Source organism: Salvelinus fontinalis, chromosome 19, assembly GCF_029448725.1.
Source record: "Salvelinus fontinalis isolate EN_2023a chromosome 19, ASM2944872v1, whole genome shotgun sequence".
NCBI classification, from domain to species: Eukaryota; Metazoa; Chordata; class Actinopteri; order Salmoniformes; family Salmonidae; genus Salvelinus; species Salvelinus fontinalis.
Genome location: NC_074683.1, coordinates 10,060,517 through 10,078,173, shown reverse-complemented (window position 1 = coordinate 10,078,173; position 17,657 = coordinate 10,060,517). Strand labels below are relative to the sequence as shown.

At 39.5% G+C, this 17,657-nt stretch overlaps 2 protein-coding genes across 7 annotated transcripts in view; one reads left to right on the top strand and one right to left on the bottom strand.

Annotated features, from left to right (window-relative positions):
* Positions 1-266: 266 nt before the first annotated feature.
* Positions 267-5,683, bottom strand: LOC129816343 (nuclear receptor subfamily 4 group A member 2). The gene is made up of 8 exons (XM_055870722.1): positions 5,494-5,683; positions 4,799-4,903; positions 3,690-4,561; positions 3,006-3,135; positions 2,677-2,840; positions 2,087-2,289; positions 1,747-1,925; positions 267-1,633 (listed from the first exon to the last, which is right to left on the bottom strand). Exons 3-8 carry the CDS (start codon positions 4,557-4,559, stop codon positions 1,377-1,379), a joined length of 1,803 nt encoding a protein of 600 aa, XP_055726697.1. The 5' UTR covers positions 4,560-4,561; positions 4,799-4,903; positions 5,494-5,683; the 3' UTR covers positions 267-1,376.
* A 4,088-nt stretch (positions 5,684-9,771) lies between these two features.
* LOC129816341 (glycerol-3-phosphate dehydrogenase, mitochondrial-like) overlaps positions 9,772-17,657 on the top strand; it is a 50,812-nt gene continuing 42,926 nt past the window's right edge. For 2 of the 6 annotated variants that reach the window (XM_055870719.1, XM_055870716.1), the window contains exons 1-3: positions 9,774-10,058; positions 15,771-15,901; positions 16,492-16,663. In XM_055870719.1, coding sequence (XP_055726694.1) covers positions 15,800-15,901; positions 16,492-16,663 — 274 coding nt within the window. In that variant the 5' untranslated portion in view covers positions 9,774-10,058; positions 15,771-15,799. Of the gene's footprint in view, positions 10,059-15,770; positions 15,902-16,491; positions 16,664-17,657 lie in introns of all 6 variants that reach the window. The other 4 variants (XM_055870720.1, XM_055870718.1, XM_055870721.1 and 1 more) reach the window with 4 other exon arrangements.

The following is a 17,657-nucleotide window of genomic DNA, read 5'->3' as shown; positions in this document are numbered from 1 at the left end:
AAGTTATTTCACTGTAATTAAACATTTACTGGAATCACAGCCTAATTAGTAACACCTCATTTCTACTGAGCTTGAACAAACTGAAAATATTCCATACAGCATAGGGCTACCGAGAAAGAATTTAATCAAAACGGAAAATCTATATTTATGCCTACAGGAAAGCCAGCAATATTTCACTCAATTCATTTTTAATTAAATAATTTCATTTAGATGCACCTGTATTTGTAAAGAAAAATCAGTTAAGAGAAATTGTTTCGGAAGAAAAATGATTTTAAAGTTTTATTTGTAAACATTAAATATCTCTTTCTCTCTAAACGTTTGGAATTCGGCACCGAATGCATTGCAATAGCCTACTCAAATACACCATGAAGGCAAAGGATGTACCGCACACTTAATTATATTTTATATAGGACGAATTTTTCATTTTCAAATGTGTAAAATTATAACAATCTAAACGTCTATAAGACATAAAACATAGACAACGTGCTCAGCATGAATTATGAAGGTTTGAAATCATTTAAAAAATGCTCCATGCTTAACGTAGCTTTTGGCAATAAAATAATAAATATATAAACGTTTATATTCAACAGCAACAATACTTACAACACATACAAACAAGGAATGTCTGACAGTTTTACAAACACCATGGATCCCTCTTTATCTATACAGATGGAGATACTTTTTCACATATGCGTCATACATAAAAGGTGTGCCAGTACTACGAATCTTTATCAAATCTAGCAGACTACATAGTGTCCAGTATATAATGTATAATATAGACATGTCTCCTCGACAGCCAGTGCCTATAAAAACCTACAACATGCGTTGTCTTTTCGAAATACTTTCGCACCTCTGGGATCCTGACAGAAACACATATAGGCACAAGTCATAAAAGTCAAATGAAATTTTGTCATTAACAAACTTTTTACAAGTGTTATAAATTGACGCTTTGGACGCATCACATAATCTATCATATATGTGTATATATAAATGGAATATATTACATCTCAGTATGCGTTATCAATGGAACAGATGGTTAGTCAACAATAAGGAATAAGAATTGCAAGAAAGGGTTTCACTTGGTCGAGAATTATCCACATTAAGTCAAGAGAAGCCTTGGAGACTTTCCCCGGTGTGGGGTCGATCATTGGCTACTCACAACATTTCTGGCAATTACATTTAAAAAAAATCGAAGATCCGTTGGTTGTCTGAACCCAATTTTCTCACTGTTCTTTATATCAATTTCGTGGATCCTTGATTGTACTATGGAGCTTGCAAATATTCAGAGATAAAATCTTTCAAATCTGTTAGGCTGACTCAAACAGAGTCTGTGGAAGTTCTTTGAGGTCTCGTCAAAAGTCCGTTTTAAAGTCAATTTAAAAAGGTAGAGTGTCGAGGAAAAGTTTGTCAATTATTGCTGGCGGAGGAACCAAGTCTTCGAGTTTTAAGTAGAAGATACGTTGCAGACCTTGTGTACATAGGGTGCGAAGTTCAGGGAGCTTTCCCAAAAGTTTTGACAAGTAGTTCGGACGATTCAAACCTCCGCCATTGAATGTCACTTGGTCTTTAAGGCAGTTCACTATCTTGTTTTGAAGTTCTTCAACCCTCTTGGGTTCCTTAAGCCCATGCCTCTCTGTAATGTGAAAATAATAAAACATAATTACCAAAACGTGAATATAAGAAATGCATTTAAACAGTGTAACATTTGGAAGAGTGATTCAATGGAAGTATATCCTATTTGCGCACCTGTTACCATGGCAAGAGCGGCGATGCAGGAGAATGCTGATATGTCGATGTTCATGCTCTGCAGGTTAGAGGAAAACTCCACAATCGAGTCTATCCATTCCCCAAATCCTCGGACACACTGCAGCCTGTGTAAGACCACCCCATTGCAAAAAATGAGTTTGCCTTCCACTGGGTTGGACCTGCAATTAATAACAAAGTGTCATTAATTACCTTGAGCAATAAATAGGGATTTAAGATGCTGCTAATTATTGGATAGCTAATAAAAGCCAAAGCAGCGGAGCTTGAAGGGGGCTGATCTTTATTATAGTCGAGGTTATTTCATAATTAAGAAGAGGCTTACCTGTATGCCAGCCGCAGAACAAAAAGTTCCAGGAAGGCTGATTCGAAAAGGAGATCTTGATCCTGCTTCGGAAGATCAGAAAACCCAGGGATCTTCTCCGCCCAACCTCGGATAATCTCCATGGAACCCGTCAGGAGATCATAGAACTGCTGGATGTGCTGGGTGTCGTCTCCACTCATTTGGTAGTCAGGGTTAGCCTGAAACTGGAATTTAATTTCAACAGGGCTTAATGAGGTCCTTTAAAATATATTACCCGTGAAATTGCAAAGCCTATTTCTAGGAGGGGAGTGCTTTTTTACTATTACATTAATGTCTTCTTTTTATTGAGTTCTCCGTTTCAAAGTAATTTACTTAAGTAAAATATGCCACCTTAAAAGACTGACAAAGTTTAGAATGCAGACCTGTCTTGCACAAAACATGTGAAGTCTATAAATTGTGTGGCAAATGCACATCCAAACACGATCAAATACATCCAGACATGCACTGCTTTGTACAAACGTTGTATTTTTACTCTAATTATATTATAAATCAGCAGCACAGTGTTTATGTTCATACATAATTTGTTAAAGTGAATTAAATGGTATACTCACTCTTGAGTAGTCCAAGCCAGACATGGACGGGTTGGAATCGACATGAGCCCTAACAAGGGCACTTATGAGACTGACAGGTGGCGAGGGTGGTGAGGGGTCTTGGGGACTTTTAGGTTTGGAGGGAAGACGGCCTCTTCGACCTTTTAGATTAGCAGTCCGGACAACTGTGATGAGAGGAAGACAAGAGAAAATATAGACTTGTATTTAACTTGATTGTTGTGCGTAAAAGGTTCAACTTGCTTTACGCGCAAACTTTACGCGCAGGACCGTAGGTGTTTTATGGCCATGCACGGACAAAAACAATCAAAGTGACCACAATATGTTCTTACCCTCTTTGACCATTCCGACAACCATGCACTTCTGGAAACGGCAGTATTGGCAACGGTTTCTTCGGCGTTTATCGACAGGACAATTTTTGTTCGCTAAACACACATATTTAGCATTTTTCTGAACAGTGCGCTGCAAAGAAAAATACAACAGAGTTTTACCATGGACATCAGCACCTGTCAAATGAACACACAGTTGGCACACATTCAGCTGCGCTACGGAGGATAATTGATATTGTAATAGAACATCCATCCTTCCTGTTTTGGGCTGTTATATATGCGAGGAACCGAAGAGGTAGACATTAAAACAAAAATCCGTGGGCATTCATATTTTTACGGCCCTCTGAGACGACCTCTAATTAAAAATGTAAAATTAGGCTATTTAATCGGGGGTTGGAAATAAAGTGAGCATTCAATTTTACCATGAGGAATATTGCACATCCTTGTCCAGAAAAGACCGTAATTTCACAAAAAGACCTCACAACACTGACAGTTTTTAATGACGTGATGAAAGTGATTTCGACAAGTTATTACAGTTGTCATAATTGTTTACTAGGCCTAGTCCCACCACTAATATAATAAGGGGGATATGAAAATAACAATACTAAAATGAACAGGACTAATAATGCAATGAATAATTGTAATAATTGAATTAAGCTACGTAATTCACAATCAGCGAACGCCCACCTTAAAAAATCCTTTGCAACCCTCGCAGGTTCTCACTCCATAATGCTGGCAAGCGGCGTTGTCCCCACACACTGCGCACAGACCCTCGTTTGATGGTGATCCTCGGGACGGGGGCGAATGAACTTGGCTGTCCATCAACTGGTGTCCATGGCCGAGCTGAAGGGAGTGAGGAAAGGCTAAGCCGGCCTGTTTCCTTAGAGCACTAGGTACCGCGAAGCTCTGGCTGTCTAAGCCTCGGTGTGCTCCTGGGTTGTCGTGGTTCATGGAGACATGCAGTGGGCCATCGAATCGCATCTGGCAACTCGACACAGGGGTACCAGGAGGGGACTGTTTGAAGGAGAATAGTGACAGCCTTGACACCGGGTTTTTGCGCTGTTCTATCATATGAGAGGTCGCTGCCACATAGTTCTGGTGGAAACTGTGGAGGGACCCAGGGTCCTCCCACATGTGATTGGGCTGAACCTGGAAGTTTGGTGTTGTTGGGGCATGAGGTGAGGAGGGTTTGAAGTACATAGAGCCGGAGTGGGCCATCATCTCTTCCGATTGAGCTGGCAAATGGCTCTGCTGATGATAGCTGTGCATCTGGACGTCCTCGACTTTGATGGAGGACTGCTCTCCAGAATGCGGCATTTGATATAGACAGGGCGGTTTAACGTCGTAACTGGTGCTATAGTTGTCCATGAACGTGCTGAAACTAGGGAGAGAAGTAGTAGCTGTGATCTCAGTGTTGGTCAGGTCCATACTAAACTTAACAAACTCAGGTGTTAAGAAGTCGCAGCTGTATTCTCCAGCGGTGTGGTAGCTGTAGCTCTGAGAAGCGGGACTGGCTCCTTGCGGTGATGACCCATACTGAGCCTGAACGCAGGGCATGGCTGAAAACGAAAGTGGCAACATGTTCATGTTCAAACCCATTTGCAAGCTACAAAGTATAGACATTCCATATCATCTACAAAATAACAATTATTATAAACAATTCTGATCCGGATCTGGTGTTCAGATAACTTATTTAGTCGCATGTTTTAAACTGACAATCGGGAATAGTGAACTACATGAGATTTATTCATTATCTTTTTGTATTTTATTATAGACTGTAGAATAAGCTTTCCTACCTTTAGTCTTGAGACTGTTTTTCGATGACACTTGAAATTGATAATGTTGTCTGGAGGAGTATGGGGTCAGGAGTCAAGAAAGTGTTTCTTTTCTGGAATCGTACCCTAATGAAATAGATACATTTCACTTATATTCATCTAGAAAACGCAATGCCATCAGATAAGTCAATGCTCCAACAATTCATGAGAAACAAGCTAGGCAATTAATAAGCACAATTTTCCGACATTTTCACTATGCTTTTACTTATGTTTGCCTCGTAGCCTTCTCTACAGTATAGCCTAAATGACAAAAGGTCAATTATAAAACCATATGGATGAGCTTTAAAATCACCCACTGCTTCGTAGTTGCCTGTTATAGTCTATACACACGCATGGCATTTTGAATGAAGAAATTAGAAGTTTAAATGTCGCGGAACATCCACCCTCCACGGCACTGACGTCAATGACTTTCTCCACGTCTCCTTTCCAAAGTAATGTTGCACATGTGTTTGTAAAATGTAACAATTCTCAACCCGTCAGTACCACTCCCAATGTGCAAAGAAACAATTCTCGACATGACACAATACGTGAGAAATAAACTGTTAGAGTAAAACTGGTTTGATGACTCCCAATCAACTTAAAAAAATAAGTAAGATGTCACAACACATAACGCCTATTAAAATAAATATATCACTTATTAAAATAAATCAACCTACCTTCTTTCACGTCAGAATCGTGGTTGTCAATCCATGCATAAAGCATGTAGATAGTACTCTTCAATTCTGTAAAAAGCTCCAAAGCGTGAGCGAGAGTACAGCCTACAATACCAACCAAGCAATCTGTATGACTTCCTCAGAGCACTGCGCGCGATACAACCTTCGACTACCCGGTCTGCCAATGTGCCTTTGTTTATGTGAGCTCTCCGCACCACAGCCCACGTGTTTCAAATCTCAACGTCATCTGCGTCGCCAGTGACATGCACCAATCCCTTTTGAAACATGGTCCAGCCAACATGCTGAGTCCGTTGCACAGCCTGTGTACATGTGTACCTGAGACTACTCTCTTTATGGATTATAACCATAAAAAGTATTGGAAAACCTTATTTCTACGGGGAAACCTTGTTATTTAACAAACGTTTGAATATTTATATTCAAGTAAAGCTTAACTGTGTAATTGTGTTTAGACTGAGCGTCATTCTCATCCTTAGCCTCAACCAGGTGTCTCATCTTACGTGTTTCGAAGCAGCAGCAGCAGCAATGTGTTCAAATAGCCTAGGAAAGACGCACAGCAGGCCACATAGGTTTACACGAATTTGACGGGTAAAGCTCTGTTGCAATGTGTGAGTATGTGTCAGTCTAAAGCACAGTAGTCTATAATATAGGCAGTTTTTGACAAGTGGAATATTTGCTCAAAATTCAATAATGTTTCATTGGCTGTGATTTGTTTATCTATGCATGTCATAATCAGCCTGTAGTGGCCTCCAGAGCGGTTCACCACTTTGTTTGGTTAAATAATGGACGGTGGGTCAATATTATCCCTGTCTATCTTTAAAATCAACTAGTAGATTTCAATTGGACTCCAAATTTAGACCTCATAATCGCGTGGGCGTGTGGCCTAGTTGTTTCACATGCCGTCAGTCATGTTCTCTACTGCTCTTGAGCAGACTATGGGGTGGGCAGGGCTCATTATTTAGCGTGTAGAGTCAGTTCTTCTGGCTGAGCCAATTTGATCGAGGAAGGGAAACGCGATAGTGAGAGCACAGAATGGAGAGTGACGCAGACAACGCGGGCTTTGACGCAGTCAACAGACCTCCAGAAATAGTCCTGCCCGTATTGTTATTGTACTGTAACAATATTACTGGTCTTTAGTTTACAACTGCACGTGTATCCATTATAGGCCTACTCACTTTTTTCCCAAGACTGTTTCTTTTAATAGCATGGATCTGCCACAGAGGCTAATGATTGGGTTTGAATATTCTGGGACAAATGTATGCAGCTTTGGAAGAAAAATTATTTGGCCTAAGCCAACAATTCAGTTGTCTAATACTTGCCTATTTGCTAATTTAAGTCCATATTTCCATGGAATTGTGAACACACATAGTCCATGATCAGTGAGCTCTGTCCCATGTAGTCATAACATAGTAATAACTAGTGGACGTTGGGGAGAGAACCCTAACAACACTTCATGGTTGCACTCACCTCTAGAGGACACTATTGTTCATCATCCATAGATCATCCAATCCATATTTATCTTTGATTTGAATGAATTAAGGCTACAGCATAACACTTCAGGAGCATATAACAATCCCCCATACTGACATGGAAAATCGAATGTTTTGTAAATGCAGACTTCGATATACTTGCTCAGTGGAATTTGAGAAGTTGTTAGCCTAGGCCTCGGTCCTGAATGAGACTAGGTTCGTCAGATCAATGGTTTTGAAACAGTGTTGCATTTGCATGAAGTGCTTGGCAAAACTGGATGGTGTCTACCTCTTATTCAATCTACCCATTGTCATTTTTTACATCAAGGACTAATTTGACTCTTTTATACCAAAGGCAACTTAGTTAATTAGCATATAACAACAAGCACATTTTCTTTGCCTAACAAGGATGAGTAATAAAGTCCAACAACTTTATCCTGAAAGTCTGAATTACTACTGTACATTATTAGCCTACTGCTATTTCTTAATCTACTGTTATCCATTTACCAATTAAAGTTTAGAATGGAAATACAATTAGCCGTTTAATTGCCCATTTTACTGTAGAATAACGAAGTACCTCATTTATATGCACAATAAATTGACAATCATTTGGACGTGGGGAGCTAATCATGTATAATCAAATCAGAGCAAAGATATTTCCCCCAAAATAGTTTTATATGTGGTAGATGGAATTCAAAATGACATTGCTAATCACAGTCAAATGTGTGTGTTTCCGTGCGTGTGTAATGCACTCTGTATTTTATTGACCCGGCAGGATATTAGGACTCTTTAGATGATAATTGTGGAGTGTGTGTGTGTGTGTGTGTGTGTGTGTGTGTGTGTGTGTGTGTGTGTGTGTGTGTGTGTGTGTGTGTGTGTGTGTGTGTGTGTGTGTGTGTGTGCGTACATGTGTGGGCGTGTGCGTGCATGTGTTCTGTGCATGGACGGATTACAAAAACATTTTTGCTGTCCATGGTGCTGTAAAAGATGTGTTGTCATAGACAGTAAAAAAAAAGTGATCTGTCCAAGGTGCTGAAATAAGTGCTGTCCAAGAACCATCATGAATGCTAATGGACCAATCATTTATAGATACACTAGATGACTTACAGGGGGCGCTGTTTTGAAGCCACCGTGCCACCATCTTGGCATTCCCCCACCTTTGTAAAAAATATTTAGAAATTATATAAATGTATTTACTAATGTGTACATTTGTTTTTGCCACGTTTATTCTATTACAGACACTTTAATGCAAACTTTTAAATTAAACATGAAAATAAATAATGAAAAAATATATACAAACATTTTTGCTTAAAATATAATACAAGTACTAATGTTACTTAACCCACTACAACAACAAACACACTTAAATACATGTAATTTTGTCCTTGAAACATTAAAATGAAATAATGTAGAATTCCATTCATTCCTATGAGGACTGCTTTTCTGAGGAGTGCCAATATGGCCGACCAGAGGCTTCAAATCCGCTCCATGGCCAAAACATAGCATTATCTATCCAGGGTTTGTCATTTTTTACATCAAGGACTAATTTGACTCTTTTATACCAAAGGCAACTTAGTTAATTAGCATATAACAACAAGCACATTTTCTTTGCCTAACAAGGATGAGTAATAAAGTCCAACAACTTTATCCTGAAAGTCTGAATTACTACTGTACATTATTAGCCTACTGCTATTTCTTAATCTACTGTTATCCATTTACCAATTAAAGTTTAGAATGGAAATACAATTAGCCGTTTAATTGCCCATTTTACTGTAGAATAACGAAGTACCTCATTTATATGCACAATAAATTGACAATCATTTGGACGTGGGGAGCTAATCATGTATAATCAAATCAGAGCAAAGATATTTCCCCCAAAATAGTTTTATATGTGGTAGATGGAATTCAAAATGACATTGCTAATCACAGTCAAATGTGTGTGTTTCCGTGCGTGTGTAATGCACTCTGTATTTTATTGACCCGGCAGGATATTAGGACTCTTTAGATGATAATTGTGGAGTGTGTGTGTGTGTGTGTGTGTGTGTGTGTGTGTGTGTGTGTGTGTGTGTGTGTGTGTGTGTGTGTGTGTGTGTGTGTGTGTGTGTGTGTGTGTGTGTGTGTGTGTGCGTACATGTGTGGGCGTGTGCGTGCATGTGTTCTGTGCATGGACGGATTACAAAAACATTTTTGCTGTCCATGGTGCTGTAAAAGATGTGTTGTCATAGACAGTAAAAAAAAAGTGATCTGTCCAAGGTGCTGAAATAAGTGCTGTCCAAGAACCATCATGAATGCTAATGGACCAATCATTTATAGATACACTAGATGACTTACAGGGGGCGCTGTTTTGAAGCCACCGTGCCACCATCTTGGCATTCCCCCACCTTTGTAAAAAATATTTAGAAATTATATAAATGTATTTACTAATGTGTACATTTGTTTTTGCCACGTTTATTCTATTACAGACACTTTAATGCAAACTTTTAAATTAAACATGAAAATAAATAATGAAAAAATATATACAAACATTTTTGCTTAAAATATAATACAAGTACTAATGTTACTTAACCCACTACAACAACAAACACACTTAAATACATGTAATTTTGTCCTTGAAACATTAAAATGAAATAATGTAGAATTCCATTCATTCCTATGAGGACTGCTTTTCTGAGGAGTGCCAATATGGCCGACCAGAGGCTTCAAATCCGCTCCATGGCCAAAACATAGCATTATCTATCCAGGGTTTATATGCATCATTGTTATGGACAGGGGATACTAGCCCTGACAAGGTCAGCATCTGCTAAACCGGCCTCTGCCACAAATAGATCACAGGCAAGGGTTGCGCAGTTTAGCTCCAAGATAAAATTTGCTTGATCATGATTGGACAAGACTCTCTTATCTCTATTTTGATTGGTTTACTGTGCTGTTCATCATATTAATCTACTTCCTGGTTTGACTGCCAAGAGGTTGTTGCTAGCAACCAGACGCCTACCTGACTGTCAAGTTGTTCTTTTCACGCTCTGCAGTCATTGATCCTGGGGTCTGTGCAGGTTGATAGCTGCCAGAAACATCAGAAGAACTGTAAGTCCCCGGCATGCATGTCAGAATGCACCCAGAGATTCTGAGCCATTTTATTTTGCATGCATTCTGAGCCTGTGGTTTTCTCTTGCTAACTCTGGCTACCGTAGCCAGCTCAGCTAAGTAACATTTAGGCTACGAGGTGACGACTTATGTCGGTCAAGATGTCATGGCACTTAGCTCGATCTAACGTTAGCTAGGGAGACTGCATTCGCTAGAGTAGAAATACTACTCAAGTAGCCTAGATACAGCAACTGCCCTGCCCTGTCATAACAACCATGTCAGTGTTACATAATAGCTACCTAAATAAACCATTTGTTTATTATGGCTAGCTAGCTAACGTTAGTAGCCTAATTAACCAGCCACTATTCGTGGACCAAAGCTAGCTAAATTGATAATGATGATAATGATTGCTTCTCAATAGCAGGCCTACATTTACTAGCTAGTATGGAAATGCATGGATGTCCAGTCCACCCAGAATGGTAGACAGGTCAGGTTGTATTTGGCCATAGTACACAAGTTGCAACTTGCTCATGCAACTCATGAGTAGGTGGGTCATTCGCGTTTTAGAATTGTAACTTGGTTTGATTTCACCTAATTTTAACATTCTGTCATAAAAAGCCAGTTCCACTTAATAAAGAACACATTTTCCCACCCCAAGAGGTTAAATAAAAAAAGACTAGTAAATGCCTATTAAAGCGCAACTGAAGACAATAAACAATTTATCTGATAGAAAGTGTTTCTTTGTATTGTCAAAATTGACCACAAATTGTAAATAGGGTAATTTTGTTTAGAAAGTCAGTCTCGTCCAAAGTTTTGTAGGTGAGTTCATCATGACTTACTTGAGGGTTGGATTTTGATTTCGACAATGTTCACTCGCCCAGTACCCACTAAAACAGGATAAACAGCTGCGGTGATTGCCTCTATCCAATCCTACCACAGAACACGCAGATAATGGGACACACCAGCCCATCAGCGCAGTGGATCTGACTTTGTTTACATACAGTAAAACAAGTTTCTTTTTTTTTTACGAACACCTTAGCTAGATGTAATATTGCGCTTCTACAACCTCTTTAAAAATGTAAACATGAATTACACATTTCTTGAGTTATCTTAGATTCATTCAGACTATTTTGAGGAAGTAATACTGCCCTTTTCCCTATGGTGTCTCATCAGTAACTGCCACATCGAACCACACCACCAAGACTGAAATCATTTTTTTTCATAATGAGCAACAGAGAAATGCGGAATCGGTGCGTTCAGTCTCTCTTTAAGTGTTTGACCATAACAGGGGAAATGGAAGCTTGTTGTGTGCAACAGGGAGGGGCAATTTAATGCAAACTTCACCCCCCAAAATGTTTAATGTTAAAACATTTCTAGCCTGTAGCCCTATCTATGGGTAACAGGGTTGAAGTGTTAAGCTCGACCCACTCAATTTTCCACCACAAAGCACCAGAAAATTGCCAAAAAGAGTAGAACGAGCTCAGCTGTTTGTTCAGTCTTTCTTTTGAAAAAAAGATATAAAGAGGATTAGTTTCTCCATTTTAAAACGAGAGTTCTGTTCACGTAACAGGGTTAACCTTAAAATAAGTGACATATGAAAATGAATCACTAAACACATTAAACAAATAATTATCTTCAAAAATGACTTTGTCAAAACAACAAAATAACTAGGGCTTTACAATGATGGTGAAAACATGGAGAAATGTTGGCATTAAGTGGGTTAAAATATTCCTAGAAGTCACAGAGGGTGCACGGAGGGGCATGTCAAAATGCTGAATTGTGGCACTTTAGCAAATCTTTATTCTATATTAAAGGGCACTTCATTTAATATAACATACTTTTAAATTCAATATTGGTGCACAATTTCTACAGGAATGCAAAAGGCACTCTTTTTGTGGATTGACCCAGGTAACCTATTGATGTAATAACAATCACTGGCAGTATTACCCAGTATCTGCCTTTGTTATTACAATGCAATGTTTCAGGTCACTCATTGTTAACTAGGATAAAGGATTTGGTTACATACTGATACATGGATTTAGGCTAGTTTAGTACCTCAGGGGATAATAATTTGCCACAGTAGGCTATTTGATTTATTTGTTGATAGAACTGACCAACCTCATGACATTGGCTGGATGGAATCTCAACTTTCCCAGCAGTCTCACCCTAAAGGCATTCCATTGCCCTATGTCTTTTTTTCCATTTCTACATTCCCATTTTACAAGCTTAAATGTCTACTTAATATGCTTTAATGCCTACTCTTTAGAGCCAGGGAGCACTTAATCACTTTAATACACCTTTATATAACATACTGTTAACTAGCAATGCCTTATGGAACAGCTTGTCTTGCAGCTGGAAGGCGCCGCCATGGTATGATGGAGGTACCTGTTCACCATTCACATTGCGACAGTAAAATGGGGATAGAGGCCTTTGCGTAGTACTGCCTCTATATCAGTCAGTGATGAATATTCATGAATCACAGTGTCATGACATGCTCTGTAATTGGCAGCAACATTAGTAATGACACTGCTGGTATTGAGTGCCTGCATATTCATGTCGTGGGCCAATATTTCCTAGTTGGGGTGTTTTTTACCCCCTTTTTTCTTTCTCAAAATGTATTCTGAAGCTGCAGGTGGCCTTGATGCCACAATCAATTGCCTGTTGGATTGTGCTCGAGTGAAAATCAGGGAAACCAAGCTTGTTTTGATGATTAATCTAGCTTGCCTAATCATCGTGGAAGACAAGGGGATCCAAACAGGCAAAGTTAGGCCTAGCCTAAATCTCATTGTTACGCTTTGTATGAATTTAGGTCTAGCATGTTTTAGGCCAGTTTATCTACTTGTATTTCAAATAGATTTTTATTCGATGCGATTTTGTCTTACTCAGTCTTAAATCACCTTTCTATTATTCAATGAACTCCTTCTAATTTATCCATATTTGAACCAGAAATAGAGGAAACCATGAGGCAACATTGTCTCTGACTCTCTGCCACTGTTTACTGTTATTCCATCTTTGCTTCATAATTTGCTGTGATTCCATTTCAGTCCTGGAATGGATGAGGGAATTGGCTCAAGTTTTGTATAAACTGCATGGCTTTCTCCTTAAGCAGTTGGATGGCAGGATTTTCTTGCCTTGTGCCTGTGCTCCAACTTGTGGTGCTGATGAGGAGGCTATCCTGGCAACAGTTGAATAGGCTAGGCCAGGGTTCCCCAACTGTACTTGGCCACCCAAGTTTCCTGAGCAAAAAACAATAATATATTTTTTATTTTTGGACATAAAAGACCTTAAAAACACGAGCAAATCAGCTCCAAGTGATTTAAAAAATATGTTCCAAAGTATTCACACTCATAATTTAGATATACACTGAGTATACAAAACAATGGACTCGACAAGGTGTTGAAAGCGTTCCACAGGGATGCTGGCCCATTGTTTCCCACAGTTGTGTCAAGTTGGCTAGATGTCCTTTGGGTGGTGGACCATTCTTGAAACACACGGGAAACTGTTGAGCATGAAAAACCCAACAGCGTCACAGTTCTTGACACAAACCGGTGCGCCTGGCACCTACTACCATACCCCGTACGAAGGCACTTAAATCTTTTGTCTTGCCCATTTACCCTCTGAATGGTACACAGACATAATCCAATTGTCTCAAGGCTTAAAAATCCTTATTTAACCTGTCTCCTCCCCTTCATCTACACTGATTGAAGTGGATTTAACAAGTGACATCAACAAGGGATCATAGCTTTCACCTGTATTCACCTGGCCAGTCTATGTCACGGAAAGAGCAGGTGTTCCTAATGTTTTGTACACTCAGTGTATGTGATCATACAGAAATGTAAGCAAGGATTGAAAGTATTATGTTTCACTCAAACACAGTTGAAGTCGGAAGTTTACATACACCTTAGCCAAATACATTTAAACTCAATTTTTCACAATTCCTGACATTTAATCCTAGTAAAAATTCCCTGTTTTAGGTCAGTTAGGATCACCACTTTATTTTAATAATGTGAAATGTCAGAATAATAGTAGAGAGAATGATTTGAGCTTTTATTTCTTTCATCACATTCCCAGTGAGTCGGAAGTTTACATACACTCAATTAGTATTTGGTAGCATTGCCTTTAAATTGTTTAACTTAGGTCAAATGTTTCAGGTAGCCTTCCACAAGCTTCCCACAATAAGTTGGGTGAATTTTGGCCCATTCTTCTAGACAGAGCTGGTGTAACTGAGTCAGGTTTGTAGGCCTCCTTGCTCGCACAAGTTTTTTCAGTTCTGCCCACAAATGTTCTATAGGATTGAGGACCCATTTGCGACCAAGAGTTATCTTCCTGACTGATGTCTTGAGATGTTGCTTCAATATATCCACATAATTTTCCCTCCTCATGATGCCATCTATTTTGTGAAGTGGACCAGTCCCTCCTGCAGAAAGCACCCTCACAACATGATGCTGCCACCCCCGTGCTTCACAGGTGGGATGGTGTTCTTCGGCTTGCAAGCGTCCCCATTTTTCCTCCAGACATAACGAGGGTCATTATGGCCAAACAGTTCTATTTTTGTTTCATTAGACCAGAGGACATTTCTCTTGTCCCCATGTGCAGTTGCAAACCGTAGTCTGGCTTTTTTATGGCGGTTTTGGAGCAGTGGCTTCTTCCTTGCTGAGCGGCCTTTCAGGTTATGTTGATGACTCGTTTTACTGTGGATATAGATACTTTTGTACCTGTTTCCTCCAGCATCTTCACAAGGTCCTTTGCTGTTGTTCTGGGATTGATTTGCACTTTTCGCACCAAAGTACATTCATTTCCAGGAGACAGAATACGTCTCCTTCCTGAGGGGTATGACGGCTGCGTGGTCCCATGGTGTTTATATTGCTTGTACAGATGAACGTGGTACCTTCAGGCGTTTGGAAATTGCTTCCAAGGATGAACCAGACTTGTGGAGGTCTACAATTTTTTTTATGAGGTCTTGGCTAATTTCTTTTGATTTTCCTATGATGTCAAGCAAAGAGGCACTGAGTCTGAAGGTAGGCCTTGAAATTCATCCACAGGTACACCTCCAATTGACTCAAATGATGTCAATTTGCCTATCAGAAGCTTCTAAAGCCATGACCTTTTCTGGAATTTTCCAAGCTGTTTAAAGGCACAGCCCACTTAGTGTATGTAAACTTCTGACCCACTGGAATTGTGATACTGTGAATTATAAGTGAAATAATCTGTCTGTAAACAATTGTTGGAAAAATGACTTGTGTCATGCACAAAGTAGATGTCCTAACCGACTTGCCAAAACTATAGTTTGTTAACAAGAAATGTGTGGAGTGGTTGAAAAACGAGTTTTAATGACTCCAACATAGGTGTATGTAAACTTCCGACTTCAACTGTATATCTGTTTGGGCTTTTACGGTCAATTTGCAGTCTCCAAATATTTGCAATTATGTTCTGTCCCACTGACCCTTCACTCAAGGAAAATTGGCCCGTGGCTGAATCTAATTGATTATCCCTGGGCTAGGCTCTGGTTGAGATTGATGGTTTCAGGAAAAAGTCACACACCAAACCACCACTGTTAGTCAGGTTACATTAGCCAACACAACGCTAACGCCCTTGAGAGCAACTTCCTGAACTTTGAGCAAACTGAACATACAAAAAAGGAAGGGGTATGTTAATACCAACTGCTTTCAAATGCAGATTAGTATCATGACTAGTGATGTGTGTTTTTCTCAGTTCCAGTTGTAGTTTGTCTTACAGGAGGCATGGCGATCCGAAAGGCAGTCAAAGGAACTGCTGTCATAGCAAGTGGAGGCTTGGTAGCCTTTTATGGCCTAACAAAGCTGACCGAATACAGGAAAAAACAGGTGATCCTCTAGCGTCCACGTTGTTGAAATTCTACAGTGAAACTTGAAGACTGCATGTCAGCCAGGTCAAATACTGTATGTGCAGAAATCAACTTACTTTTTGGTGACCTTGGTAATGTTTGTCCTTGTAGATCTCAATTTCTTGATGTATTAAAACGTTTATGTGTAGAAACGATTAGGCCCAGTTATCAGCAGATGGTTTGGGAAGGTTAATCCCTTCCCTCCTAATAGACTACTTTACTTCATTTTTGTTTGGTGTAATGCTCTTTTATTGTACTTTACCATCTTAACTTAACATATATGCATGTAGCATGCAGATTTTGCCATTAATCTAGATGGACAATATTTTGAAATGGGGTGGGGTAGTAGGGAGGTTGTAATAAATTAGCATGTGATTTATTGTTTTTTATTCCTTGGTAGGGTCTGAGTTTTTTCCCCCCACCGAAAATGCCTGGTTTCTTTTTTCCTAAATCCATCATAAAGAATGTGAAGACGTGCATAATAATGAAACACATTTATTAATGTGCACTGTCCCCTGGAGTCATATGACAATGAAATGGATGACTGGTTTGTTTGCGTGGATGGTCCAGGCTCGACTCTCGCGTGTGGAGGCGGTTGAACAGGTGAACATGGCCTTCCAAGACGAGCTCCCGTCCAGGCAAGCCCAGCTAATGGCCTTACGCAACACCCAGGAGTTTGATGTTCTCGTTGTAGGGGGAGGAGCCACGGGCTCAGGTTGTGCCTTAGACGCCGTGACACGGAGTAAGTTGCCTTTTGCAGTCTTTGTCACTTGCAGTCTATCAGTTGTTCCTAATGTGTTAACTGTCCTTTCCCCTGCATGTCTTTTGCATGTGTATAATTTCTATCATCATGTTTTAGAACATCATCAACAAATAATAATCTGGGCTCATGGAATGACTCATCTCTGTAAAATAACTGCTAAGAAACATAGTGAAATTGGCTGATTGCTGTACATAAACTATGACCACTTCATTGTGAATATCACAAACTATTAAGGCAAAACTATTTTGATTAGTCTCACACATTTTTCTCTCTCAAATTCGGGTGAATCCCCTTTATTCAGCTTTCACAACAGCGGCAATTTGAATCCGCATTTAGCAAGGATTTTGAGCTGCTGGACACTTTTGTTCCAGTCCTCCCTCACAGCATCGGGAGGATATTCTCTGTCCTGATGTTGCATAACCTTCTAGTCATGGTGCTGAAGCTGCCTCCAAGCCATCTCCCTGGGGTTCAGTCTGTAAGGAGCTTCAGAAGCCAGCTACGGAGGCTGGAACTCCAGAATAGCTAGGATTGAATAGCTAGGATTCTTTCCCCGGAAGAGATGAAGAGTCCAATCACAAATAATTGAAAGATGTCTCTTTTATTCCCCTGATGAGGGTTTCTCTTGCGGTTACCATTACATCCTAATCAATTATCTATGCTGCTCCAGTATCCCTGCACTTGTAAATATGGTATTGGAACTGACTTTTCAAATATTTCCTGTATATAGTATGCTTACTTCAAATCAAATGTTATTTGTCACATGCGCTGAATACAACACCTTACCGTGAAATGCTTACTTACAAGCCCTTAACCAACAATGCAGTTTAAGAAAATAGAGTTAAGAAAATATTTACTGAAAATGTTTGACTAAATAAAATTTAATTAAAACAATGTTGTTTTTTTAAAGTTAAAAAAATATATAAGTCTGTGTGGACATTTGATTAATTGTTCAGCAGTCTTATGGCTTGAGGGT

Coding starts and splice junctions, on each gene's coding strand:
- LOC129816343 (XM_055870722.1), bottom strand. CDS start 4,559: ATGCCCTGCGTTCAGGCTCAGTATGGGTCATCACCGCAAGGAGCCAGT. Junction 2,290..2,676: donor CTGGCTTGGACTACTCAAGA/GTGAGTATACCA, acceptor ATTAAATTCCAG/TTTCAGGCTAACCCTGACTA. Junction 1,926..2,086: donor GTTCTGCGGCTGGCATACAG/GTAAGCCTCTTC, acceptor TATTAATTGCAG/GTCCAACCCAGTGGAAGGCA.